The following is a 27,052-nucleotide window of genomic DNA, read 5'->3' as shown; positions in this document are numbered from 1 at the left end:
AAACACCTGTTTGCTGACTTAGAAATTACAGGTGTTTTGAGTTCTTGTAATTCCTGACACTTTAAAGCAGGTGGTACAGTAGTTCTGGAGCTTTTTCTGCCTGTCCCTCTTCTCTGTGCTTGGGATGTGCAGGTACAGAGGCTCACAGGTTGGATCACTAGCTCTGGATGCTTCCTAGGATTTGTGAGCTGCCACTTGAAAGCAATACTGGAATAGAAGCCATGTGACCATAGCTTCAACAGGAGCTCTGATGGCTGCTGAGAGAGGTGTTGCTTTCTTACAAGTCTCAGATCAGGTCTTTTACGCTGTGGTTTTTATTTCTTTCTTTCCACGTAGGTTGTGTATCTTCGTGAGCAATGGCCCCCTTTTTACGGATATCTTTCAACTCATTTGAGCTGGGACCGGTGCAGAACCAGGGAGAACAACTACAGCCTTTCTGTGCTATCAAGATGAAGGAAGCTTTGGCTACAGGTGAGGTTACAAATGGGGATGCTTTCCTGAATAAGTTCTTGAGAAATACTGTAATCCTCCTTAATCTGTGAATGGCAGTGAGTCCTGCTCTTTCTGTCATGCCAGGTACTTCAATGTGAGCTTTTCTTTTGGAATTGGAGAAATAACAATTGTTGTCTCTACCCCCACCTTAAAACAAGGCTTCTTTATTAGTACACAGGAGAGAGGTGTAGTAGGGGTGCCATGAAGAGGGAGCTGGACTGCAGCAGGTTTGAGAGAACTGTCCTCAAGCAGAGAGCAGCAAATGGTCTTTATTGGCTTGGAGCATAGGTAATGATGAGAGGTGCAGTTTGTTATTGTTGTAGTAACTGAGGCACTTTGGCAGAATTGTTTGCTTGAAATGACTCGCACCTGAAGTCCTCTTAGCCCAGAAACACAGAATAAGCTGTGCTGGAAGGGACCCTCAAGGATCATTGAGTCCAACTCCTGGCCCTGCATGGGACCATACCCAAAACTCACACCCTGTGCCTGAGAGCACTGTTCAAATGTTCCTTGAGCTCTGTCAGCCTTGGGGATGTGCCCATTCCCTATTCAGTGCCTGACCACCCTCTGGGGGAAGAACCTTTTTCTAAAGGTTCTAAACCTTTTCTAAAGGTTTTTTTCTAAAATATCCAACCTAAACCTGTCCTGACATAACTTTAAGTCATTCCTCGGGTCCTGTAACTGGGCCCCAGTGAGCAGAGATCAGTGCCTGCCCCTCCTGTTCCCCTCACAAGGAAGTTGTAACTGTAATGAGGTCTCCCCTCAGTCTTCTTCTCTCCAACTGAACAGACCAAGTGACTCACCAGGCCCTCAGCCTTCAAAGACCTCATCTTTACAGAAACTGGTCCAAAGGTTTATAGTATTTTGTGACATTTGGCTAGAATACACCACTGTAGCCAAACAGGATGAGAGGGAATTGCTGTATTGGGCTCGACTGCAGCTCTCTAATCCTGCATTATGGCTCTAGGGATTCACAAAACATCAAAGAATGCAGAAAAGGGTGAATTTTCTTCTTCCTCACGATGTGATTGGTCTTTTCCCTTATTGCTGAGGATAAAAGCTGCATTTAAACTTTAAATACAAGGCATGGTGCCTTTTCCAGAAAGTGTTGTCATCCAGCAAATGTACTAAGCTCCAAAGAAGCAGTTTCCTAGTCTGCTGGGAGAACCTCTGAAGAAATGGTGTTGAAGGTGTTGCATCTGCCAGAATATGTGGAGAAATGAAAGTAATCTAAATAAATGCACTGTTTTTTTCCCAGCCATTTGCTTTTGAAAAGTAGAATTGTTCCAACATTTCCCAGTCTTTGCTTCCATCTGTCTTTGATGTACTAAAAAAAGGGGGAGGAGTGGGCACTACTTGGAGAGGTAGGTGATTGGTGTAATCAGGAAAATAATCTGATGCTCCTGTTGTCAGTTTAACAAGATCTGGAACAGCTTTTTCTTGGATTTGAATGCTGAAACATGATCAAGGAAAAGTTTATTGTATAGGAAGAAGAAAATCCTGGTGTTTAATGATTAGGTGTTGAGCCAATTCGCAAACATGTGACGTGTTTTGAAGTCAGGAGTGTGAGCAGAGAAGCCAAGGAGGCCTGAGCACAGCAGAGGCAGGAACAGTGTTCTTGAAGGCTGTTCTTTGCTGACACTTAAGTGTTCATTTGCAGACAAGGATTATGATCCATGGCAAATCTTGATTACTGTGATTTTAATTACAAGAGCAGCATGGGCAGGCTGGAAGCTGTTGCCAGTAATTCAGACACCTTCTTTGTTTTATGTAGGGTAAAAATGCGTATAGTGACTAATCAAAGCAGATATTACTTGGGATGTGAGAATAGGGAGGGGAGAGTCCTGTGGACAGACTGAAATCATTCTTTCCTCCTCTAAGAATCTTGCAAAGAGTATTACCAACTCTTCTACAAACTGCTGCTGTTTCTGCAAACCCTAAATTACTGTCAAAGGTTCTGCAAATAAGCAGTTTTTCCTACTGCCAAGGATGCCTCCTGAACTGTGCCTTTTTGATGAAGGGGGTCTGCCTTTAGCAATCCAAAAAGCAGGCCAGTGTAAAAGCCTTGCTGTGCAGACAGCCTGCTTTTTATCCTCCTCCTTGCCTTTACTGTCTGTCCTAACAATCTCTAAATAAATGTGTGGATGTGGCACTTGGGGACATGGCTTAATGGTGGCCTTGGCAGTGCTGGGTTAATGGTTGGACTTGATCTTAAAGGTCTTTTTCAACCTAAACAATTCTGTGATTCTGTGACAATATTTTCAAAATTTTTTTCGTAGAACAGGGCTCTGGAATTAGGTTTGTACGGTGAAGGGCTTGAGTTTTCTATCTGCAGAGTTCCCCAAATTCAAGAGAAAAGCTGCTGATTGAGTAGACGAAGGATGCTCAAGTTTGGTTTGCAATGGAGAGGTCCTCAGGTGGCCATTTCTGAGCATTTTGGAATGTCCTTTGGCAAGTGGCTCAGGGCTGTGTCTGAGCTGTAACTCCCAGTGCTGCCTTTGGCAGGCATTCCCTAACAAAGCAGTGCAAGGACACCATTCTCTGTGCTTGTTTGCAGAGCTCAGCACAGCTGAGTGGAATGCATCCAGCACACTCTTAATGAATGAACACTGACTTTGCCTTGAGTTTCCAGGAAGATTTTAAAATATTAAGTATCTAACAGACCACACCTCGGCTTCCTGGGGAAGGGTCCAACTATTTAATCTGCTTTACTACTGCCTTGATATCCTAACAGCAAATGGATCATTCAGAGCTGGAGAGGCACTTAGAAAGCACTTCTATTGCAAAAAAAATTATCTTGATAAATAGCAGAAATTGTGTAGAATGTAGAATATTACATTCAGTTACCTGGGCACAAATGGAGAGTAATTGGCTTGTCAGCAAATCAGAGGAAAACTGGGAGGTGGCAGTGTGTGCCAGAGTCACAGGGAAGAGCTGGCTGTGGTTTCTTAGGAGACACCATCATTTTGGATGTATTGATGGGACTTAGAGACCCAGCTCTAGAAATATGCCAAAGCTGGTCATAGGCTGTGCAGTCACTGGCTGTTTTCTGTGCCTGAGATATGACAGGAAGAAATCAGTTCAATGGGTAGTAAGACAGACTGAAGCTGTGTGTTAGAATCATAGAATACCAGGCTGGAAGGGACTTCAAGGATCATCCAGCCTTTCTTGGCAAAAAGGAAAAAAATCCATCTACTAAGTATAGTGAAGCACTGTAAAACTCCTAACAAAGGAGTGTGCTGACATGCTCTGAAATGAAACCGAAGAAAAAAGAAGGAAAAAAAAAAGACAGTTTTTGAGGTAATTTTAGCTTTTTTTGTTATTCCTTAACTACACAAGGTCTGCATGTACTACAGAGGACAGATAAGGCCCTGAAATACCCTTTAGAAAGTAGCAGTCATGGTAGAGTACAATGCCAAGAAGAGTGACTTATGAATACAAGTGAAATGTTGGGATAACTTGGAAGTAGATTAATGAAATGTGAAGCCTTTCATCTCTCAGGCACTGGCTTCAATTTAAACTGGGTCAGTGTAAGGTTTATCTTAATTTATCTTACAGCAGTAGGTATTCACTATGATCAGATGACACTTCATGGAGATTTATACCAGAATGGAGCCATGTCAAGTTCCTTGTCAAGTTGTGACTGACTAAACCAGCTTATGAATTCCACATCAGGGTTTGCCCCTCCTGCTCTCTGGCTCTGTGTTAACTCCTTCACTGCCTTTGCATGTTCATCAGGGTGGGCTTTGCCTTCCATGTCGTGAACACTTGAACTGAGTATTTAAACCTTGTTCCAACAACGGTAAAAGAAGCAGTAAGTCTGCTTTTAGTTTCAGTACAAGCATTCCCTCTTTTATTTTGTTGAGTTTAATTACTAGATCTATATTCATTTTACAGTTTCTGTCCTTTTTTTTGTGGCTTTCAGAGAGAGGGAAAACTCTGGTTCAGAAGAAACCCACCATGTATCCCGAATGGAAATCGACTTTTGATGCCCACATTTATGAGGGCCGGGTGATCCAGATTGTGCTGATGAAAGCAGCAGAAGAGCCACTGTCTGAAGTGACTGTGGGTGTGTCACTGCTGGCAGAACGGTGCAAGAAAGGCAATGGCAAAGCAGAGTTCTGGGTAAGGAAAAAGATTAATTCCTCAATATTGCCAACCTAGTTTTGTTTCTTTCAAGCTGAATGAATGCCTTGTGCCTTGTAGGTTTGCAGATTTTCCTAGGTCAGTAGAATCTCTCTAGTTTGTATTCACCTGTTACACTTGGGGTTTTTTTCACACCTCAACTTGATTTCTAAGACAAGAACAATTATTCAGAAGAGTAAAAGCTAATAGTGATCAGTTTTAGCCAGTTCAATGGTCTCAAATCCTCTGCTTATTATCCATAGAACAGGTACCACACTGACATCATCAGTGTTAAACTTTCTCCATACAACCTGTCATGACTTGGACAGAGCATCATGGCCATCAGAGAGACCACTTAGCATAGCCTACAAGGTTATTTTTGTGTGTGGAGTGACAGCCTGGCATCAGTAGCTCTAACTGAGGTCTTGGCCTTCTGCAAACTTTGTTGGGCAAATGTTCTGAGTGCCAGACATTGCCTTAGAGATGAACTCATTCATTATCCCAGTAGGATGATGGGATTTGCTGGGTTATGTTCATGGGTGTATCTAATGTAACTGTGGTTTGGTTTTGTTTGGGGATTGGATTTTTCATCCCAAGTTGTATTTAGTGTAACCCAGGGGTACTTTGCTCTGTGCTGAAGTGAAGATTGGGTCACTCTTACATGGTTAAAAGTTTCTTATCTTTTATGAAGGCAGCAGTTTAAGAATTAGTGGCTACTTTTCTGAGCGCAGGAACTGACCTCAGCTGTTGGCTTAAAAAGCACTTTTTTTTTTGCTGGTCTGTAGAATTTGCCACAGAAACCATGTGTAATGGTTTTGAGGAGGAAAGGAAAACAAATTTTGATTATATGACTTTTTTTCACTGCCAGCAACAGCATTTGATATCACTATGGTTTGTATTCTCAATAAACATATAAAGGATTGTATAGACTTTTTCTTTTAGAGCTGGGTTCCTGTGCAGATTGAGTTTATGAACAGTAAAAACAGAAGCCAACAAACTTCTTTGAGAAACGGGAAAGGGACGTGGACAAACAATGTGAACTCTGACCGTGCTGAACTCCTGGGGACGCATCAAAGCAATGCAGCACATGAGTAAAAGCAAGAGAATAAAAGCCCCTGACTCAGCTGCAATAGTGAGATATGGAAGAGGATTGTAATCAAATAGTTATTGAATAGTCTACTTTGATACCCTAGAAAGAGCTGTTTAAATTCCTGAGAGATGCACTCAACCACACACTTCACTGTTGCTATCTTTCTTTCTACAGCTTGACCTTCAACCTCAGGGAAAGGTGCTGATGGCTGTGCAGTATTTTTTGGAAGATGCAGGTAATGTCAACTGTTTATTTTCAGTCAGTTATGTGAAAAAGGGTTTTTTGCAGAACACAGGATGTAGCATACAAAAAAATATTACCTGGTATAGTGAGTTGAATGTTATTAATTAATTTTATTCATTTGCTTTCTAAGTTTCTTTTATTTTTATGTGGACTCCTGGCTGGATTTGTTCATGTCTAAATGCTGTTGCATTTAGGCACTTTTGGATCTTTAATGTGTCTGCCCTCGTGTTTTGATGTGATAGAAAAGATATTATCTGTTCCTTTTTAGGGGCAAAGAAGTTGAATCTGTTGCTTTAGGTTATGTGGGAAACTTTTTTTGTGGATTGGTGAAATGAGTCTGAGTTTCCTGGGATTCAGACATCCTATTCACTAATCACAGAAACTGATTGTAGGAATGAGTGAATAGTTTAGTGTTAAAATGCAAATCTGGTCAATCATCTGATGTACCAGTTCAAAAAGTGAGCAGCCTGTCTGTGTCAGAAATCTACCCAGGCTATTTGGAAATGAACTAGGAGGGAAGCTTCAAGTACAATGATAAAACCAAGAATTTTGGCATGGATTTTTGTATCTGGGGAGTCCTTTCCTAAGGGAAATGCTGTACACTTTACAACTTGCTTAGCTTGTAGTTAAGGCTTTCCCATACTAGAAGTCAGGAAACCATTATTTCTTGGGAATAATATTGTAATTATAATATAACTGGTCTGCCAGATTAGCCTATCAGTCTTTTATAAGGTTTAATAGTATGTGTTTATAAATAACTGAAAAGAGTAAGCAGCAAGTTTTGAAGCATGGATGGGGTATTTTCCCCCACAGACATTTTATAGAGGGAGCACAGTTCTGAGCTCTAGAACAAGTTCATTGTGAAGGTACCCTACATTTTTTTACTGAAGATGGAATGTGATGTGCATAGGTTACATTTCAGAGGTGATGTTTCATCTTTGTGATGGCAAAAAACACAGCCTATGTGCTTGTTATTTTGGTCCCTAGGAAAAGTTAACTCTTTAAAGCAAAATTTAAAAAAATACTGTCACTTTAAAGAGTCTGTAAGGGAGAGCTTTCCTCAGGTTTGCATTTAAACTGGTGTGAGCTATTATATTAGAAAATATTTATCTTGGTCTTTGTCATAGTTTCCTGTGCAAGGCTGTTTCGTGGGGCAGTGGTATTATGATCATATCTATTTAATGAGCTATACAGAAATCCATTTCCCCTGGATACCCAGGAATTTCTCAAGCAAACCTGTATAAACCAAATTTCTGTATTTTCAGTTGTTTATTTAATGAGGCTGAAGCTTATTTCCTCCTCTCCACACAGACATGTGTTAAAGTAGAGATGGCATAAGTGAAAACCTTCCATAATTTATTATTAGCTGTTAGTAGGAAGGTAATAAACTTGTGTGCTGAAAGTACTACATTAATTTTATTTAGTAATCAAAATAATTTAAAAATAGATGCTATGTTCTTGCAGTTCTTTTCATTGCCTTTATTAGGGATTGCAGATGGTGGTGGATGAAGCCTAAATACCAAACAGATCATTAAGTCATGCATTTATATCTAACTGGCAAGTTAATATTCACGTCTTAATGCACTTTTTTGACCTTCTACTTTGCAATGACTTCCTATTTACCTTCTGCTTTGTATGAAATTAGTCACAGATATATTTTTGGTAACTAAACCACAGAAGTGATGGAAATTGCCTTTCAAGACATTTATACATCTACATTTTGTGAAGGAAATTCACTCAATCTGATATTTTCATGTGAACGCTGCAAATATCAATCCATTTTAACAAACTACTCCTCCTCAAGGTTGTACACCTCCCTTCTGTCAGTGTGTGATACTGCTAAAGAGGCAAACACTGATTTTTGGCTCATCCTTGCAGTGCTGTAAATGTTCTCTCTAGGTAAATCAGCACTTAGCAGTGTGAGAGCAGAGAGGTTTGCTGGTGCATTGCAAGGATGTTTGTATTAACCTCTGTTCCCCACACTGCTGAAACCCTCAGTTAATAGCTGAAAGCTCAGTGACTGTTCATATTCCTTCCTATGCACTTGTCATTTTGTTTTCCCTCTGACCTGCCTTGCCCTGCAGAACTCTATGGTAGCTGTGTTTCTAAAATACTAAAAAAGGCCTGTTCTGAAACTGGTATTTCAGTCATTCCCTGGTTTATTCAAAGGTACTGCTGCCATTTGTATCTTTGAGTTATAGGTGCTGCCTTTTGTTTGAAAATCTCCAAGCACTTCACAAAAGTGACTAATTCTTTCTTTGGCTTGTTTTGCAAACTGAAGCTGCTGTTTTTTAAACCTTTCTTCTAAGTAGCAAACATTCTGCCACCTTTAGAGAAAACTGCTTTCTTCTGCTTCGATGGTGCAGAGCAGTATTGGGAAATAAGACTGTTATTGCTCCATTAACAGGTATATTCTTAGAGAGAAAAAAAATCAAAGCATAAGCTGGTGTTTAAGGTTTTTCCATGGTAGACTACACTGAGACTTCTCATTTGAATATTCTTGTTCCAGATTGAGGCCTGGCCAGTTGATTTAGGGCTACATATGAAAAGTCTTACCAAACTTAGAGGTTTTTTTCTTTCTAGACCCTGTAAAATGGGGACTGCAGAGCCCTCAGAGCTGTCAAAGAACTTTTTTGTCTTCTGTCCTGTGATTTGAATATGAGCTTGTGCTGGAAATTCAAAAGCTTCTCTCTTGGTGTGTGAAATGTGAGAACAGGGTGTTAACCTCAATTTTCATTTTGAAATTGTTTTCCTTCTACCTCTCCTCTCATTGTAGTATTGAAACTAGGTTATAATTCTGTAAAGCAGCTTTAGTTTTAATAGGTGGGAGTTGCAATACGTGTAATGCTTTGCTTGATCTTTGTTTATTCAAATATGGTTAATGATGACCTCAAGTAAGAAAAGGCAGAACCTTGCTCTCCTGAGTGTCTTGTGCAGTGTTAGCAGCTTTGGGAGTGTGCTAGTTGGTTTGAATTGTGAATTCTGAATTGCTGTTCTGCTGGTTACAGCTTCCTGCAGAAAGGGATAGTGAATTTTTTCCTTAAAATGCCATTAGAAGTACCAGAAGGTGAGTCATTTGCATGTCAACTTTTGATATCTCAACTGTCTGACTTCCAGGAGAGTGACATGAACCAGAGAGCTGCATATATTTTGAATATGTTGTTCTGTGTGTTGAAATGAGTGTTGGGGAAGCATAAGACATCAGCATTTTTCTGAGTTATCTGTGAAAAATAATAGGGTAAATCACAGATTTGCCATTTCAATCTGTCTATTGTGAGATTTGAAGAAAGTATCTCTATGGATGAGGGGTGTTGTGGAGGGATGGTCACATTTTCAATAAATAAATGTGATGAGGGCTGAAAAGCCAGAACTGGGCCTTACAGTTGTACATGGGGATGTTGGCATGATTTAATCATTGAACTGAGAAAATGCTGCGAATGTGGAGGTTGTTCACAATGGCACCTCGCATCTGCTTTCATCTGCACCTAGAAGTGCAATTGCATGAATTTAATAAAAAATCTGCAGGCTTTATCTTCTGATTTTTCTCTAGAAAAGTCAGGCAGTTGCAGTTGTAGTGATTTCATAGACACCAGGTTGGTATGGCTGTGGTTCCCAAGGTAGTTAATGTGTCGTGTGGAGCAGAGAAAATCTGATACTCAGTTCAGTAAAAGTTTGATTCAGATGCTGTATCTTTAAAAGTTGGTTTTACTGTGTAATTTGAAAAAGAAAGAAAACCTATTTTCCAGTTTATTCCTGGTTTTATCACCACAAATGAGAATACCAGAGGTCTCTGCAGAAGCATTTAGCAAACACTGAGCTGTAAAACAAGAGCTCTGTACGCTGAGCACAGGCACTGCAGCTCTGGGTGGGTGGGAGCACTACAAAGGCTGGAGTGTGTTTGGTTTGGGGTTTTTTTAAAATCCTGAATTAAAAAGCAGTGCTTGTTAAAGCTGATGTTTTGTTTTATACTTTTCTACAAGACCCCTGGTGTCAGTAATGCCTAGCAAAGGTTAGGTCAGTACATACTGAAGTAGGTGCAGAGCAGCCCCTCTGTCAGAGCAGCAGTAGGTGCTGGCTCAGGAGCCAAGGCAGGACTTCATCCTTGATTTGTTCAAGGCCAGGCTGGACAGGGCTCTGAGCAACCTGGTCTAGTGGAAGTTATCCCTGCCTGTGGCAGGACATAGGAATTAAATGCTCTGACCCAAACCTGTGATCCTCTTTAGAGGGGTAGCACAAAGACCAGAATGATTTAACATAGCAAATTCATGTCACAGAACTGTAGGCTTTTGGGAAACTTCTATTTCTGTAAATGGTTTCTTGGGCTTTTTGGGTTTGGTTGGGTTGGTTTTTTTAACAGATGATCTTTAAAGCAATCTTCTCCAGGACCAGGTTAAAGAGCAGTTTGCCTCTGAGACAGTCCGTGCTGGGAAAGTCTCCTTAGAAAGGAACAAGCTTTCCCTTTTAATGATTGCTCTGAGAGATTAATATTTTTCTTGACCTGGAGGTGCAGTTAACTTTCTAACAAAGCCAAGTGCAAGGCTGCAGAACCAGCAGAAGGAGACAGACGCTGAACAGAAATGTTAGTGGAGTTTGTAATTTATAATAAAAGTTTCAGGCAAATCTCAGCCTGAGCAACCAGCTCAGAAAATTCCTTTCCTGTCCCTGTCTGAAGTCCTGGTTCCCAGTCTCTGACAGTAGCACTGTTATCTTTCCTCTGTTCACAAACAGCACCATGAAATGAGCAGGTTAAAATGAAAAATGAACTCTGAAGATGGTAAATATTTTTTCAATGCTTTCTTTTAAAAAAACTAGCAGGGTTATCCTGAGGTTGTTTTCTTTTGTCCTTGGACTTTTGAGGTTCAATTGAGACAATGTGACATCTCACCTTGAGGTTTATTACAGCTCAGCAGAGCCCTGGCAATATTATTTTAGTAAATGTTTTCCAGGCAATGGGTTGGGTGTTGTTAGTGGCTGTGGGAACTGTGAAATGTTCAGCAGGACGGGCACTGCAGCTGAGCAGTGAATACAGGGGTGTGTTTAGAGTCTGGAGAGCTGCACTGTCTGTTCACAGCCCTGCTTAATGGTTTCTTCATGAAAGGACAGCACAGAGGAGTTCTGGGGGCTTGTGTCAGATCAGCTGCAAGTTTTGAGAAGGGACCTTGAAATACATGAATATGTCAGTGACAAATATTAACCACAGCTCTCACTAGAGGAAATGGATCATGTTTAATGGTGTGTGCTGGCTCCAAAATGATTAATGTCAAGTCCAGGATGCAGAGGTCACGTGGATCCTAGTTGCTGATTCAGCTGTTTTGTACATGCTCTTTCTGACCATGTGCTGGTTCATGACAGGCATTTCATTTATGGGAATCCTGGCTTGCTTGGAGCGGGAAGCAAAGTTTTTCCCTTTGTGTTTCTCCCTCCCCCCCCCCCCCCCCCCCCAATCTCCACCCTGCATCCATACAGTTGTGAAAGTTACTTCCCTGCAATTGTTGATTTCCCTGCATCTTTGAAATTAAGCCTTTATTCTCCAGTTAACTCCAGGGTTGGCTGAGCTGCTTTAAATTTTTCTGGAGCAGTACACATTAACAGCAATTTACACATTAAATATAACTTGTTAGACGTGCCCATAGTAAATTGAAATTACACTGCAATTTCAGAGCCACCTCAGCTCCAGATGAACTTGAGTCACAGCTGCTCTCCAAACCCCTCTGCTGCTTCTGAACCAGACAAAAATGTTTTCAGCTATACTTTGTTATATCGGTTGGTTTTCGCAAAGGCACAGGGCAGCTGGTGTTGTAAAGACTCTGTGTTCTCACATGCAGATTTTGAGGTTTTGCTGTGCTCAAGCATTCTTCCCCGTTAAAGTATACTTAAGGAAAATGTGCAAAGAAAAAAAAGAAAAAACCCAAAGCAATTCGTTTATATAATTACCCTCTCAAAGAACTAAATGCCAGTCTCACACATTTCTCTTAAGTTTGATATCAGGGCTTCAGACAGGGAGGAAACACCAGTGTTTCCCATATCTTGATCAAGTTTTGTCAGAGACTTCTGCACGCAGTATCAGCAATACTAAATTGCTCCAAGTATTTCAGCATGAGGTGTCCTCTTCACCCGTTTGTTCCTCACTAAACACTTGGCTTGCCGTTGTTACAGACTTTAGAAAGGTTTTTGTTTGTTAATTTGCTGCATCTCAGGTGATCTCCTCAGAATACTGCCATAAAGCAAAGGGCCTTTTTCTGCTTTGTTGCTGTTACTGATTAAATCTCCTTTACAAAGACATCCTCTTGGTGCAGCAAACAATATGAAGTATTGCTGCCTCTCAACCACTTTGTTTCCCTTGCACCACACAAGTGTTGTTTCTCTGCAGTGTTTGGGGAGCAGTGGGTGAGGTCTGTGTATTTGCTGAGGATTAAACAAAGAGATAGCACTGTTTGCAGACTGCCACAAGCTGAAGTGCAGCAGCTGATGAGTTTGTGTTGGGGGAACTCAGTAGCCTGTTTGAACAACGAAAACGAATCCTGTTCCTGGAGGGGCAGAGGTAACTCAGGGGCTGTCAGAGTGCACACTGGGAGGTCCTTTCAGGGGCTGTCAGGATGGGTTTTTCTCTGAACCAGGTGGCCAGTTCCTCAGAAAAGTACATTAATACCTAGTGGCAGAACCGGGGACCTTTTTTGAACTTTCCTTTCTCAGTAATATGCTTAATCTTTCCTTAACCTCTGAGCTGATGTCATTTCTTTTGTAAGAGTACATGCTGCTGCAGTGTGACTGCTGGAGGCTGTGACAGATAAATTCGTTTAGGACACTCAGAATGTTCACGTGACAGATTGTATTCCAGGTTCAGCAGTCTGCTGGAATAGCAGTGGTGGCAGCCAGCTAAAAAAAATGACAAGAACCAGGTGCATCTAGCAGACAGAAAACCAGAGCTCCTGGGTAACTTCGTAGTAAGCTCAGGCATTGCAGTGAGTGTGACTTGGCAAAGGAAACAAATCTGCTTCTGTCAGTGCTACAATCAAGGCTCCCACTGATAATGGTAAAAGGCAGCAATGCAACAGAGCAAATTTTTAAAAACTGTTATACTGACAATGGGAAAAATGCTCTTCTGACTTTTTCCTTACTCCACTGCTGTGGAAATTCCCAGCCTGCAAACAGCAAGCTCCTGTTGAAGCTTTGCAGCACATCTTTGCAGCAATGCAACAGAGCAAATTTTTAAAAACTGTTATACTGACAATGGGAAAAATGCTCTTCTGACTTTTTCCTTACTCCACTGCTGTGGAAATTCCCAGCCTGCAAACAGCAAGCTCCTGTTGAAGCTTTGCAGCACTTTGGACATGTGAACCATGTCCACATTTCTTCCAGGCTGGGACCCACAAGCTGCTGGCCAGAGCTGATGGAGTTAGTGGCTGATCAGCTCCTCATTGCTGGCTCAAGCCTTTATCTTTCCCTGCTGGATGGGATTGTGCCTCAACAGCTCCTTTCAGTTGACAAGAAATGTGTTCTAGGGTTAAATCACCACTTACCCCGTCTCTTGATACACCTGCATTGGGTTACCTTTGCTACAAACCCCTATGACTTTAAAAATGTCTAATTAAGAGTACATAGTCTGAGTTTGTATCTCAGTCTTGTAGCCACAAATACTCACTTTTGTAAAAGAAACTCAGAAGCTTCTTTGGAAATGAGTGAAAATAACCATAACTTCTAATGAGGACCTGTATGAGCCACTTGGACTTGGAACCTGAGAATTTGTTTGTTGCTTTAATTCTTGCCTTAATGCTACGTGTAGTTTCTATGTGATTCAGTATTAGATGCTACAGTAGATGGGAGCAGGTAGCATTATTATAATACTGAATAATCTGACTCCATGGGGGCTAGAACGGGAGAGGAATGAGACTGAGACTTGCAGACAGATAAGACATGGGCGTTAGGAGACAGCAAAATGGAAATGTCTAATTGAAAATCTAATTTGTCCTTGCTGCTTAATGATCCTGGAGGCTGGAAGAAAGCCACCTTCCAGTAGGATGGTCCTGTGGTCACCCAGAAGGTCCTGCAGCAATTCATGTGAATTTCTGCTGTAGTCCTGGTTCAGGAGGGCAGGCAGAGCAGCAGCATGCGAAGCTTTGCTGACCCTCCTGCTTCCAATAAAATGTTTCTTTATCTTAAACATAAATCACATATCATAAATCGTGTATTTATTTTTTTTCAAGAAAAAAGTGGTTGTCACTTCTCTAGCAAAACTGTGCTCCATCCCTGCTTTTTGCTCTCAGTTCATCAGCTGAAGGCTTTTTCTGCGTGGGCAGGAGCGGGAAGCACTTGCACAGGACACCTTGGGAAGCAGTGTGTGCTCCTGTAGCACCCCTGCTGGACTGAAAGTCTGCTGAGTGCAGGTGTAAGATGAACAGAAACACGAGTCTGAAACAGAAAAACAAGATGAACATTTGGGAGAAGTGATTATTAACCTTTGTAATACCTGGAAGTATTAAAAGTGTGTTTTCCTGTCTCCCTCTCAGACTGCAGACAGTCGATGAAGGAAGAGGAGGGGACAGTAACTATCAACAGGAGAGGGGCTATCAAGCAAGCCAAAATCCACTACATCAAAAACCATGAATTTATTGCCACCTTCTTTGGACAACCTACATTTTGCTCTGTCTGCAGAGACTTTGTGTGGTAAGAAGGAAAATCTAAGCTTCCCCACTTTCAAGGGCCAAATAACTGCAAAATTAGCTTCAGGTATACTCAGACAAAACGTGACAAATAAATTTGTGTGTGTTGAGGAATTGAGGTTATATACTCATTAAATGCATTTTTATACCTAAGAACTATAGTTGTCTTTCACACTGAAAAATAGATGAAAAATGAAAATGGAAAATAGAGCTTGAACAGTTTGGCACTGAAATAATAGACAGAAATTCCATCAGCCTCAAGTGATATCTGGCCTGTGATCGTCAGCAGTTCTGTCACAGGAGAATGAGATGGGTGGGTCTGAGACTAAAGACCCACAGAGAGCCAGAAGTTGGATCCCTTTGGTAGTAAGGCTGTTTTTGTCCTAAGTCAGGCTGGGAGGATTTCCCATGTGATTGAAACGTTGTTTCTGGGTTTTTCTCCTAATTTGCTGGTCTATCAAAACACAAGAGCTTATCTTCTAAACCCTGCTTTCCTAAGACAGAGGATTCTGATTAGCAGAATTTTGACCAGCTTATTAATTGGTTGGTTGACGTGGTAAAAATAAAATAAAAACCAGCTACCTTTTATTCCAGAAAATTTATTGATTTCCTTTTTTATAATTTGTTTTTCAGGGGACTCAACAAGCAGGGATACAAATGTAGACGTAAGTTGATTTTCTGTTTTGTTTTCCTTTTTTCTTATGCTGCTTTCCACGTGAATCTGGAGATCTAATAGTTACTCTTGAAAAAAATCTGTAAATTTGCATGGCACAGTGCATCATCACTATGGTTAGCAGTAGATGTTAAATATCAATTTTGCACAATAACCAAAGGAATCTGATTGATTCCTACCTGAGGTTTTAGACTTGGCTCTTCTTCTCAGAAGTCTGTAATGCTATTGAAAAGTTGCACTCATTTATGACATCAGTTTTTTGTGAAACATTTTCTAAAATGAATTACAACTATTGAAGGGTTTTACAGCTGAATTGAAAATCACTTTTGACTTAGCATAGATCTGTGCATTATTCCAAGCAGGGAGGAGCTATCAAAGGGTAAAGCTCAAAAGTGTAATATTGTCCTGTTGGCAAATGCGGGGGTATTGCTTAATGGAAGCTGATTTAGTTTAGAAATAAAGTTTATGGTAAAAGAAAAGGGATGGGGGAATCAGCTTAAAAAAGACTATTATCTTGATAGAAAGTAAGCTTTTGGTGGATATAGTATAATGCAAAAGGAGTATGATTTTCACATTCTGCTGTTAAATGCAAACACCTCATCCCATGTGTTTATTATCTGAAGGAATCCTTTTTTTTCTTGTGCATGTCTTGAAGAATGCAATGCTGCTATTCATAAGAAATGCATTGATAAAATCATTGGGAGGTGTACTGGTACTGCAGCCAACAGCAGGGACACAATGGTAAGAGCTGGAACAATATATTTAGAGTGTAATTATGTAATTAAACATTGCTGAACTAACAAAACCTTGTGCAGAAGCTGCCAACTCCATTTGGGAGATGCTTGGCTGTACAACCCAAGGTTCTGTCTTTCCTTTGTGCAAACTGTAACAAGCAGTGGGCAAAGCTCTGTGAGGGGTGGGTGGTGTGTGATGGGCAGATCCATTTCCTGCTGGATGAGGGAGCTGAAATGAAATTGTTGTGGCTGTGCTCAGTTCCAGAAGGAGCGGTTCAACATCGACATGCCCCACCGCTTCAGAGTCTACAACTACATGAGCCCCACCTTCTGTGACCACTGTGGCAGCCTGCTCTGGGGGCTGGTCAGGCAAGGGCTCAAGTGTGAAGGTGAGGAGGAGGGCTCTGGCAGCTCTCTGTGCTTTTCCAGTGTTCCCCCCACTGGAGACTGCGGTTGCTGCACACTGTGTCTGGTGTAGGGTGGGATTCATCTCGTCCATATGGGCTGAAAAAGCTTTTGTACTAAAGAGAGACAGAGGCACTGGGCTTGTGGGACAGCTCAGCCAAGGTGAGCTGCTAAAGGAGTCAGGAGACACCCCAGAGGTGTAATCTTGAGTATTATTGAAATTACTACTTTGGGAATAGCTGAAATTTGGAGACTGACTCAACGTAGCACCTAAAAGTGTGTTGAAAGCATTTACTGTAAACATCGCTTTTATAATTCTCCCACAAAAAGGCAAGATGATTCTTTATTGTCAGTGATTTGGAGAATAAAGTAATGATGAGTGGAGGTTTTTTCCTTGTGAAACATTTTTTAGCCTTCATTGTGTTAAAGGATAAAGACTGTAATTTTGGTAGCAATGACAGGTCCATGTCCAGTCAGTCTTAAAAAAGGTTTCTGACTGCACAGAAAACAGCAGTTTGTTGTAATGTCAGTATTTTCCTGATGCTTGTATAACAATCCTTACATTTCTTTTAGAATGTGGGATGAATGTGCATCATAAATGCCAGAAGAAGGTGGCAAACTTATGTGGAATAAACCAGAAGTTGCTAGCTGAAGCTTTAAATCAAGTTAGCCAGGTAAGCTTTATTGCCATTTGTCAGGTAATTATTTGTTTTCAGAGCACTTTGGGGTTTTCACTTCATCTTCTCTGCATCACTTTTATGGGGAACTGTGTTTGGAAAAGAGGAAAGGCAAACAGCTTTTTCTTTTTTAATTTGACACAGAGACTGACAAAGATATCAGTAGCTTGAAACTGAAATAGGGGAAGGGGTGTATCACTCAAAGAATTTTTAAAAGGGTGTGTGGTTTCCTGAAATCCAATTTTGTTCTTCTGTGGTGCCAAGATTATTCTGTCCCTTTCTGTTTAATGGATTAATCAGTGGCATAATAATGCTGAAATCTGTTTTTACATGCTTCAACTTTAAAATTCCACTTGAATGATAAAATTAAGTGAATAAGGAGAAATATACCACATTTTCTCAATTTTTATTCTTCTGATACAACTACATACACACACACAGAAAACCCCTCTGGAATTAATCCTGGCCCCATAGCTTGCCTTGTTCATCTCCTGCTGCAGCATGATTCTTTTGTGGTCAGCTTCTGCAAATAAAGATTCAGATACAAGCTCTGAAATAAAACAGGAAAATATCTCACAAAAGCCAACAGTGCTTCCTCTGAGATGTGTATTCCTAAGCTTTCACAGGATATTTACTTTGAAAACAGTGAGAGCTGTTGCACCAGCTCTTTCATGACACTGGAGCTCAATCTTTTCATTACTGAAATTTGATCTCAGGGATCTCCCATATGTAAAATATGTTTCCCTGTGCTAAAGACAGATCAAGATATGACTTCAGCATGTCCAGGAAAACAGTGATTCCCATCTCCTCTTTCACATGAACACACATGCAAGGGGACATTTTCCCACAGGTCAAATTCTTCCCACTGTGGATTCAAACCATTATCCCTTTAATAATTTTGCAGTGAACAATACAACATAGACTGTTCAGGAATTTGTGATTTATTTTCTTGCAGTGAAGGAAGTAAAGCAAATGGCTGATGTGAAGCTGTGAAGAAGGTGACTAAATAGTCTATGAACCAGACTTCTTGAGAAAAGATATTTACTGGGAGTTAATAATTAAAAGTTTATGCTACCATCATGTTAAATGTAAAGCTATTACTCTGTTTCTAAAGTAACAGTGCTAATACAATTTCAAATGTTCCCCTTCTCCTCAGAAATCTACACGAAGGTCTGATTCTGGATCTGTAGAAAGTGTTGGTATTTATCAGGATTTTGATAAGAAACATAAAGCTCCAGGAGGAGACACAACAGGTGAGAAAACTAACAATGTTTCAATACAGCCACTTACCTACCAGACAATTTAAGTAGTTATTCATTCTTGCCTTGTGTTAGACAGGATTTTTTAGTAAGTGCTCTTAAAAAAAGCAGCATGTATTTCATTTTACCATCTCCTGGCCACACAAAAAGCTTACACAGGAGTTGCCCCTTATGCTTAGGTTCACCAGTAATTCCAACAGCAGATGCATTGAAATATACTATGTTAGTACCTAATTCTTACCCAGGGCTCTGAGTCCTGCAGTGTTCCTGCATCCACTGAACTCTCCCCTCCCTGTTTTGCTCAGCAGATAACAGTGAGTACGATAAGCTCTGGGAGGGCCGCACAGCTGAGACAGTGTCGAGAATTGCAAGGAGAAAATTCAACATAGACAGCTTTGTCTTCCACAAAGTGCTGGGGAAAGGAAGCTTTGGAAAGGTATGTGACACACTGAGAGCTTAAGGTGTCTGCCTCGCTTGGTCTCTGCAATGTGATGGGCTATTTCCTTTAACCAGAAAGGTCTCACAGCTTCTTAGGTCAGTAATCATCTGACACAATTGTATATAGACATCTTTGTCAAAGACACTAGAATTTCATCAGCTGGATCTTGTCTAAACCCAAAGGTGATGCATCATGCACAGCAGTTTGTCAGTGTTTAGTATCGAGGCAGAGGAACTGCCCTTTAATGCACACAGTACAGATCTTTTAGTTCTGTTCCCTCCAAACAGAAACAGCCTCACAAGGCCCCAGTGCAATGGCAGGGGATGTCTGAGAGAGCAGTGTGACCTCCACAGGCTCTGTCCACTGCTGTCTCTGGAGCTGCAGCTCTAGTGACAGAACAGGCTTTACATGGCTGCTGTTTATACGCTCACAAGACATTGACAGGAAAACTGCTGAGCCTGTGCTGTGTGGTCCTTGAGCCCCATCTCCTCATCTCAGTGTCCAACAGCTTCACCTTCCCAAATCTCCCTCATCTTTCCCATTTAGATGTGGTTTTTTGAATTGTCAGTGCACCTGCTGTGAACACCTTTGGCTTTCCTGCACTGATACATCAGCACCAGTCTTTCCTACGTGTGCTGTACTCTCACCTTTTATTTTTTGGAGGTTCTGCTTGCCGAGCTGAAAGGGAAGAACGAATTCTTTGCTATCAAAGCTCTGAAAAAGGACGTGGTGCTAATTGATGATGATGTGGAATGTACCATGGTGGAAAAGAGGGTCCTTGCTCTTGCCTGGGAAAATCCATTTCTCACACATCTTTACTGCACCTTTCAGACAAAGGTAAGAAAAAGTCAAGTGGTGACAGCAACACAACAGACTGAGCCTTTTAATGGATGCTGATACCAGCAGTCAAATGACAGTAATTTAGTGATGCAAGAATTAAATGTCCTTTTCCTGTGCTCTGTGCAATAATTCACGGGCCTTGTGGAAAGTAAATACGAGTATGACCAAACATATCTTGATAAGGACAGAATAAAGTCAGAAAAACATCTATGCAGCCTGGAATAAGAAGGAGTTGGATTTAAGTCCTTCATCTGAGCTTTACCCTCGGTGAGGGGGAAAAAGGATGACTGTCACAGGTAGAAATCAGTAAGTCTTATTTAAGTGTGTATTAAGTCTAGAAACCCACAGAATACAAGATCAGATATTTATATTTACAAGACCAGGCCACTCATCTCTGTAGGAGCCTCATAGGGGTGCATGCAACAGAGAAATCCTTCAGGAGAAGAGGGGAGTGGCTGCTTGGTCCCCTGGAGGCACATTGCTACTTCATTTATGGCTGGAATAGCATCAGTAATTGTTCCATTCCCTGGTTGTTTGCTAAAGGATCATTTGTTCTTCGTTATGGAGTTCCTGAACGGGGGAGATCTGATGTTCCACATACAAGACAAGGGGCGTTTTGACCTCTACAGAGCAACGTGAGTCCTCCACCCTTCATTCCCCACCTCCAGGAATGATTTTGGTCTCTGGGTTCATGGCTTCTAGTTCTGTGCCCCTCCTTATCTGCAGTCAAGTTTCAGTGGCTGATAATTGAAAGGATGTTTCTAGGCACTGGTTGAATACAATGAAGAAGTTCACCTAATGATGTGTGGAGTTGGGCTTTCCTAATTTACATAGCAGAGTGATGTTTTACTTGATGGGATGCTTGTACCTAGAGGTGCAAAATAAACTGCAACACGAGCCAGCACTGAAAAGCAAAAGGTACAGCTTCAGTGTACTTCAGGACAGTATTTTGATGGAAAAAATTGGAAAACAGCATGGGGGGAAAAATTCAACACTTATTTACTACTATTGCTAAATTGACATGATAGTACAAAAAAAACATGCATTCCATGAGATGCTAATTCCATGGGTAAGCACTTTGTTTAGCAAGGGCACTTGTGTCAGTTATCTCTGACTTAAGTGTTTAGCTCCAGTGATCTTTAAAAGATGCAAAAATATTGTATTATTGTTACTTTAGCTATCATTTTTAGCTTGAGGTCAGTTTTCTCTTCTCCCACCCAAATCCACAGCAGTTTTAATGGCATCATTGAAGGGGTGGCATGTAAACCTTAAAAAGTAACAGTGCAGGGTACTGGACCTATCTGTAAACCCCAGGAAAATGGCTTCTGTTAGTGGCACTGCACTAAGGAATGCTGACTGGATGGGACCAGAACAAGAAGTCTGGCATCAATAGCAGCCAGTTGTATAGGTCAGCTCCCTTCCCACTCTGTCCAGCAAAAATCTGGATAAAGGCCCTCCAGCTTACCTGCATCCCAGCAAGCATCTGTGCCTCTGGCATCCTCTCCTGGTATATTCTGTGCCTATTTGTTTTGGACCAACATTCATCTGCTATACAGAAGTGGAATAGTTTTGTGTTTTTCCAATTAAAAAAAAAAATCAATACCTTTTGGGGAAGAGGGAAGCATTCTTTTAGATTTTCCTTCATATCCCCTAGATTAACACCTCTTTTTTTTGAGGAGAGTGCCCCTGAAGTGATGCCACTTTTCCATCTGTCTGTTGTGACCAGGCAGGTGCAGAGGGAGAGACAGGTGAGGCTCAGTTCTAACCTTGCCATTGGTGCCCAGTCACTCCTGCAGAAATCCTTGAGGGCTGAGCTCCCAGTAGCTTTTAAAAGGCATGTGCATATCACTAAGACCACGCAAAGACTGTTATTAAAGAGGAGGAAAGGGATGGTGTTCCCTGAGGGAAGTGGATGCAACCTTACAGCAATTGCTGCGTGTCCCCTCTGCTGTTTGGTGTTGGACACTGCCGATGTGTGGTGAAGGGACTGACTTGCAGGTTACAGCATCTGGCTGCCTAAACACGGGTATGGTGGGATTTAAAGATGTGTACAGTGCTTCTCACTCCATGAAAAGATGCCTGCAGCATTATTTTGGTTACCTGCATTGACTGCATTGTAACTGAGTGAAGATTAAAAGATGCTTTGGTCTTTTCAGGTTTTACGGAGCTGAAATTTTATGTGGGCTCCAGTTTCTTCACAGCAAAGGCATTATTTATAGGTGAGTACCAGGCAGCTCCAGGCTGGGACCTGGGAACTGTCTTAGCACTTCATGCATCTTTGAATTCCTGATTGATGTAACAAGCACAAGCTGTCTGTCAGAGATCTGCTGTAGTTCCAAGGCCATTAACATGCCTGAGATGAATCTCTATTTATGTGGTTTTTCCTTGGCAACTGGAATGGAATGGTATTTGTGTTACACAAAACCAGTTTTGTTTCAGTTATTTTCAAACGCTGCCTTCAAATCATGAGCCTGTTTAGTCTGGAGGTGAGGCAGAGGGTCCTTGAGGATATCAATTCCCACTGGTCCTGAGCAAACCACCGAGGTGAAAGGTGCCTGCTTCTGCCTTCTGGTCAAAGCACAATATTGATGCTTCTGCTTGAAGCATCAAGGGCCAGACCCTGATCCACTGCTGGTACTTCAGTTACCCAGGAGAAAAGACTGCCCTGTTCTTAGGTGTAAGGCTCTGCTCTATTTCAGTCCTTCTTGGTAAGCAGAGGGCTGTTCAGTTTCTCTGCAGCCTGCCCTCCTTGGTAGGTGCATCTGCAGCCAGATGGACAAAAAATGCATCACGGTCAAAGCGAGGGAATGTAGCTTTTGGAAACTGCTGGGGGAAAAAAGCTCTTACTTGGTTGAGTAGTGTTGTTCTGAGAAAAGACATCAATAGGACACTTCACAGGCCATGCCACAACACACAAACTTGTGCTGTAACCAGGACCAAGTCCCAGGTACTGTTAAGAGTTGGGCAGGTTTCAAACTATCAAATTCCTGCCAAAGGCTCTCAAAATCCAACACAATCCTTCTTTTGAGCCCTGGAGCTGGTGCAGCACTGCTGTTTCAGCTTCTGGGGCATTAACTCACACTGCCTTCCAGCAGCAACGAGATCTGGCTGTGTTTTTGGATCTGTGGAGGATTATAAGGTCACATTATATATATGCACCTCAGCCTCTTATTTTCTCTGACAAGAGAATTCTTTCCTTGTCCTTCATGCCTTCAAAGCACAAAAGCACCATTTTGGATGGATCATGGTGATGGATGATTATTTTCTTGAAAAGCCTCTGTGTGTGCAGCTGGGGAGGTGTTCATCAGTGAAGGAACTTGTGTGCGTCTGATTACAAAAATGACTCGCTTAAAACAACATTTTTTAAATACCTTTTGCAGAGACCTAAAACTAGACAATGTCATGCTTGATAAAGAAGGCCACATCAAAATAGCTGATTTTGGAATGTGCAAAGAAAACGTTGTTGGTGACAACAAGGCGAGCACTTTCTGTGGGACCCCTGACTACATCGCTCCCGAGGTCAGTATGGCACAGACAGTGCTGGCATGGATTTAGTGCCCTGCTGTGATTAATCACCTCTTTGTAGATGAATAGTTCCAAAATGTCCAAGTCTAATTAGAAGTAAAAATCAGGAAAAAATTGTATCTGCATTCTTTATAGAAGGTACTTGAGATTTTTAAATATTCTGTAGCTTGAAGTTTAAAAAATGTGGGTCTGGAAAGTTAAAATGCTCAATTTTTTAAGAGCTGTTGTTAATTAATAATTAAGTTAGTTGTAGCCAGCACACCCATGGTTAATTAATCTATGGTATGTGCACTGCAGATGGAGAAGAGACTTGTGCCTATGCAAACAACCAGAATTAAAAACAAAAGGAGCTTCTAAAGGGAATCTCACAGAGTTAAATTCTGCATGTTACAGTTATTTTTTTAAAAAATCTCATTTGCAAAGCAGCTCAGCTAGGGTATTTAGCTTTTAAAGCTATAAATTAAGTCAAAGCCTTCCATAGGAATCTACTTTGCATCACTACTTGCTTCTCCCTTCATCTTGTAAAGAAGTAGAGAGGATGTTTTCTAAGTCTATGGTTATTGAAAGTTAAGGGAGAAAATGCCTGAATGAGAGCAAGGACCTGTTCATGGAGCTGGCCACACTCCCACAAACAGCAGCCTAGGGTAAAACCACAGCTGTGCATCAGTGCCCACAGTTTCCTAGATGGATTTTTATTTTTCCCCTAAATGTTCTAGTTATTAAAGATTCTCTCTTGAAATACCTCTCCTGGTTTTTGGGATGTATTGCTGCTTCCTACCACTTACTTGTGTTCCCTCCTGTGCGGCCCAAGATCCTGCAGGGTTTGCGGTACACGTTCTCTGTGGACTGGTGGTCCTTTGGGGTCCTGCTGTATGAGATGCTGATTGGCCAGTCCCCCTTCCATGGGGATGATGAAGATGAACTGTTTGAGTCAATCCGAGTGGACACCCCTCACTACCCACGCTGGATTACCAAGGAGTCGAAGGATATATTAGAAAAGGTAGGACTGGTGATCAGCCTGGGCTCCTGGTGCTGTCTCTGTCCAGGGAGAGATAAACCTCCCAGTAAAGGAACTGTTTATCAGCAAATTGCTCTTACAAAGGGAAAGCCAGGTCAGATTAATTCCTGATGCTGTGTTTGCTGCCAGCACCCTTACTTGTTTTAGCAGCATACCTGTACTTCTTCCACTGCTGTGTACCTTTGGAGCAGCTCTAACACTTCACTGGGTGTCTTCTCTTGCAGCTCTTTGAAAGGGATCCAGCAAAACGACTTGGGGTCACTGGGAATATCAGAGACCATCCTTTCTTCAAAACAATCAACTGGACAGCGCTAGAGAAGAGGGAGGTGGACCCTCCCTTCAGGCCAAAAGTGGTACGTGGGTTGTTCTTTGTTCTTCATAAACAGCAGTGAATTCTGTACCTGCACAAGGTATCCTACTGCCATTTTCTCCTCCCATTTTACAAATAAGGAAGGTGTATAGCTGTAGGCCCATTGTTCTTGGATGGTTCAGTTACACACAGGTGCACTGTACTCCTGTGACTGCCCTGAGATCTTCCTGTTAAGACTGTCCTCCTATTGCTCTCAAGGAGCTTCTTTACGAAAAAAACGTTCAGCAAAACCAAGAGACAGCTTTGCCCTCCCTTCCTCTCTGTGTTAGAATTGTTCACAGTTCCTTGCAGTTTTCTTTTCTGAAATGGCACATGGGAAGAGCAGCAGGAGCTCGAGGCTGCTCAGCTGGTACCTGACTGCAGGCACTCTGTGCAAGCATTAAATCTCTGCTGCTTCAAACTCATCTGAGCATCTCCAAGGGGGCAAGAAGCAGCATTCTCTAAGCTACTTAACTTAGAATTAATGTACATGCCTGATGCTACCTGAAAAAACATCTAAAAAACAGACTGTAAGTCAATCTGTATCACAGTGGGATGCTGCTGCTTCAGCTCACCTGGTTAAAAATCCAAACCAGTGCTTCTCCAGCCTGTTACTGGAACAGGTGAAATGATCTGGAGGCAGCAGTCTCTTTAAAATATACTCGATGGAGAAGAGCTGTCCCCTTCAAACACACAAGGTTTCGTGTTGCTTGTTCCCAGAGAAGTGGGAAATCTGGAAATGTAAGGATCCTACAAACAGTAATGTTTGGTGGTTCAGAGTGTAAAACAGTTTTTAGTTACATGAATATTTATGAAACACAAAGCAGCTGCTATAGGGCACTGCTGTTTTCTCTGATCAAGTACAGCCTGTAAAATGCTCTCAGGAATTTAGACATTTTGGTTAATGGCAAGAAATGCTGGCCTTACCTTTAAGTAAATACTGCATCGCTTTTGTCAATAGATAATCTTTGGGTAATAACCCAGTGCTATCACAAATCCAGGTGGTTCTTCTCCAAAGCAACCTGGGTTTGGTATTTCTGGTGGTTTCCAACTAACAATAAGAAATTGCCCAGTTATCATCTTATAGTCTTGCTAAATAGGTTAAAATGAGATTTCCTGCCCCCCCCCCCCCACCCCCCCAAAGTAGGGGAAGGGAGGGAGGGAGCACCAAGACTAACTTCCCAACGTTCTGCATTTAAGTAATTTGTTCTGGAAGAAAATTACAAAGTTTGTCTCAAACTGTCTTCCCTCTCCAACACAGAAATCAGCAAGTGACTACAACAACTTTGACAGAGAATTCCTGAGCGAGAAGCCAAAATTGTCTTACAGCGACAAAAACCTGATCGAGTCCATGGATCAGTCTGCATTTAATGGATTTTCTTTTATTAACCCTAAATTTGAACAGATTTTGAACAAGTAAGTCTCTGAACAGCTGGACTTTAAAGCAGGGTTACACATTACAAACCCAGACTCCCAAGTGTTAATGCATTCCAACGATGTCGATACTTCAGAATAATACATGGTAGTGTGATGAATTATGTTCAACTCCTGATTTATTGGCAGTGTTTTTATGCATGGTTGGGTTTAAGGTATGTGAATCATGTGCATTATTTTCTCTGTTGGGGAAAATGTAAATTCTGTTTGGTACTTGAATGTAGTTATATATATATATATATATATATGTGCTGTATATTTTGCTCGAGAGAAGACATTGGGGAACAGAAGATGTCTTTTTAAAATGCATTTGAGCCCTTGGTTCTTTTATTTGTCTTCAATTAAAAGAAAGTTTAATGTAACTTTCATTCATGGCTCTATGATTTTTAACAATATACAATTTAACTCCAGTTGTCTTTAAACTACGGTGAAAAAATAATGCTTGGTTAGCCCTGATCACTTTCTTAAAATATTTGTTGTTTTTGTGAATTGACCAAAAGGAAGAAACAGGCAAGAGCAGAGATTCCTAGTGTAACACTAGCTGCTGTGGGAAACAGCTCAGGAGTGCTTTTGCTGAATAAATGCTACTTATTTATTCTAAGGCAGTCCAAGCATGAGACAAAAGGCCTCAGCATCCCAGAGCAGCCCCATCCTGCCTGGGACTGTGGGGTTCTGCCACTTCCTGCTAACAGACACAACAATTACAGCAGGACAGAACCCAGGTAATGACTGTAGAGTTACTTGCCTGCTCTGCCTGAGGAATTATTCTGTTTAACTGCCAAACACAAAATCCTTTGTCCAGTTTTATTTGCTTGTTTGTAACACAGCAGCTGTGGCTCTTTCTGCTTGCTGTGAGGATCTGGTTTTGTGCCCTTCTGCTTTGTTGCAACACCTACTTCTGAATTTTGATTTTTAACCATTAATGAGAAAGAAAAATGAATGTAATTCCTGCAAAGCTCCTTCCAAAACCTTCTCCTTGCAGTCAGCTCATAAAATTCAGGCCAAAGCAAGGTTTCCTTGTTTCTCAGGAGCTTTTGGTATCTTGTAACACTATTGCAAATGATTTGATTTTTCTCAACACTAAGCAGG

The 27,052-nt window shown here is 41.4% G+C and overlaps 1 protein-coding gene across 2 annotated transcripts; it reads left to right on the top strand.

Annotated features, from left to right (window-relative positions):
* Nucleotides 1–354: 354 nt before the first annotated feature.
* PRKCD (protein kinase C delta) lies at nucleotides 355–25,949 on the top strand (the record flags this gene model as incomplete). 2 transcript variants are annotated; one of them, XM_082288543.1, is made up of 17 exons in its annotated part: nucleotides 355–471; nucleotides 4,418–4,617; nucleotides 5,882–5,942; nucleotides 14,458–14,614; nucleotides 15,244–15,275; nucleotides 15,939–16,024; nucleotides 16,277–16,406; nucleotides 16,996–17,096; nucleotides 18,256–18,352; nucleotides 18,667–18,794; nucleotides 19,461–19,634; nucleotides 20,181–20,272; nucleotides 21,794–21,856; nucleotides 23,018–23,156; nucleotides 23,974–24,162; nucleotides 24,405–24,533; nucleotides 25,791–25,949. In XM_082288543.1, the coding sequence occupies exons 1-17, from the start codon at nucleotides 357–359 to the stop codon at nucleotides 25,947–25,949; spliced, it is 2,052 nt and encodes a 683-aa protein (XP_082144669.1). In that variant the 5' UTR covers nucleotides 355–356. The 2 variants fall into 2 exon arrangements, with proteins under 2 accessions (XP_082144669.1, XP_082144670.1); XM_082288544.1 differs by having other exon boundaries at nucleotides 18,664–18,794.
* Between the last annotated feature and the right edge of the window lie 1,103 nt (nucleotides 25,950–27,052).

The sequence above is a fragment of the Coloeus monedula genome, assembly GCF_965178545.1.
Source record: "Coloeus monedula genome assembly, chromosome: 11".
Lineage (NCBI taxonomy): Eukaryota > Metazoa > Chordata > Aves > Passeriformes > Corvidae > Coloeus > Coloeus monedula.
The sequence above is the reverse complement of the archived record's forward strand: the minus strand, read 5'-3'. Positions and strand labels throughout refer to the sequence as shown.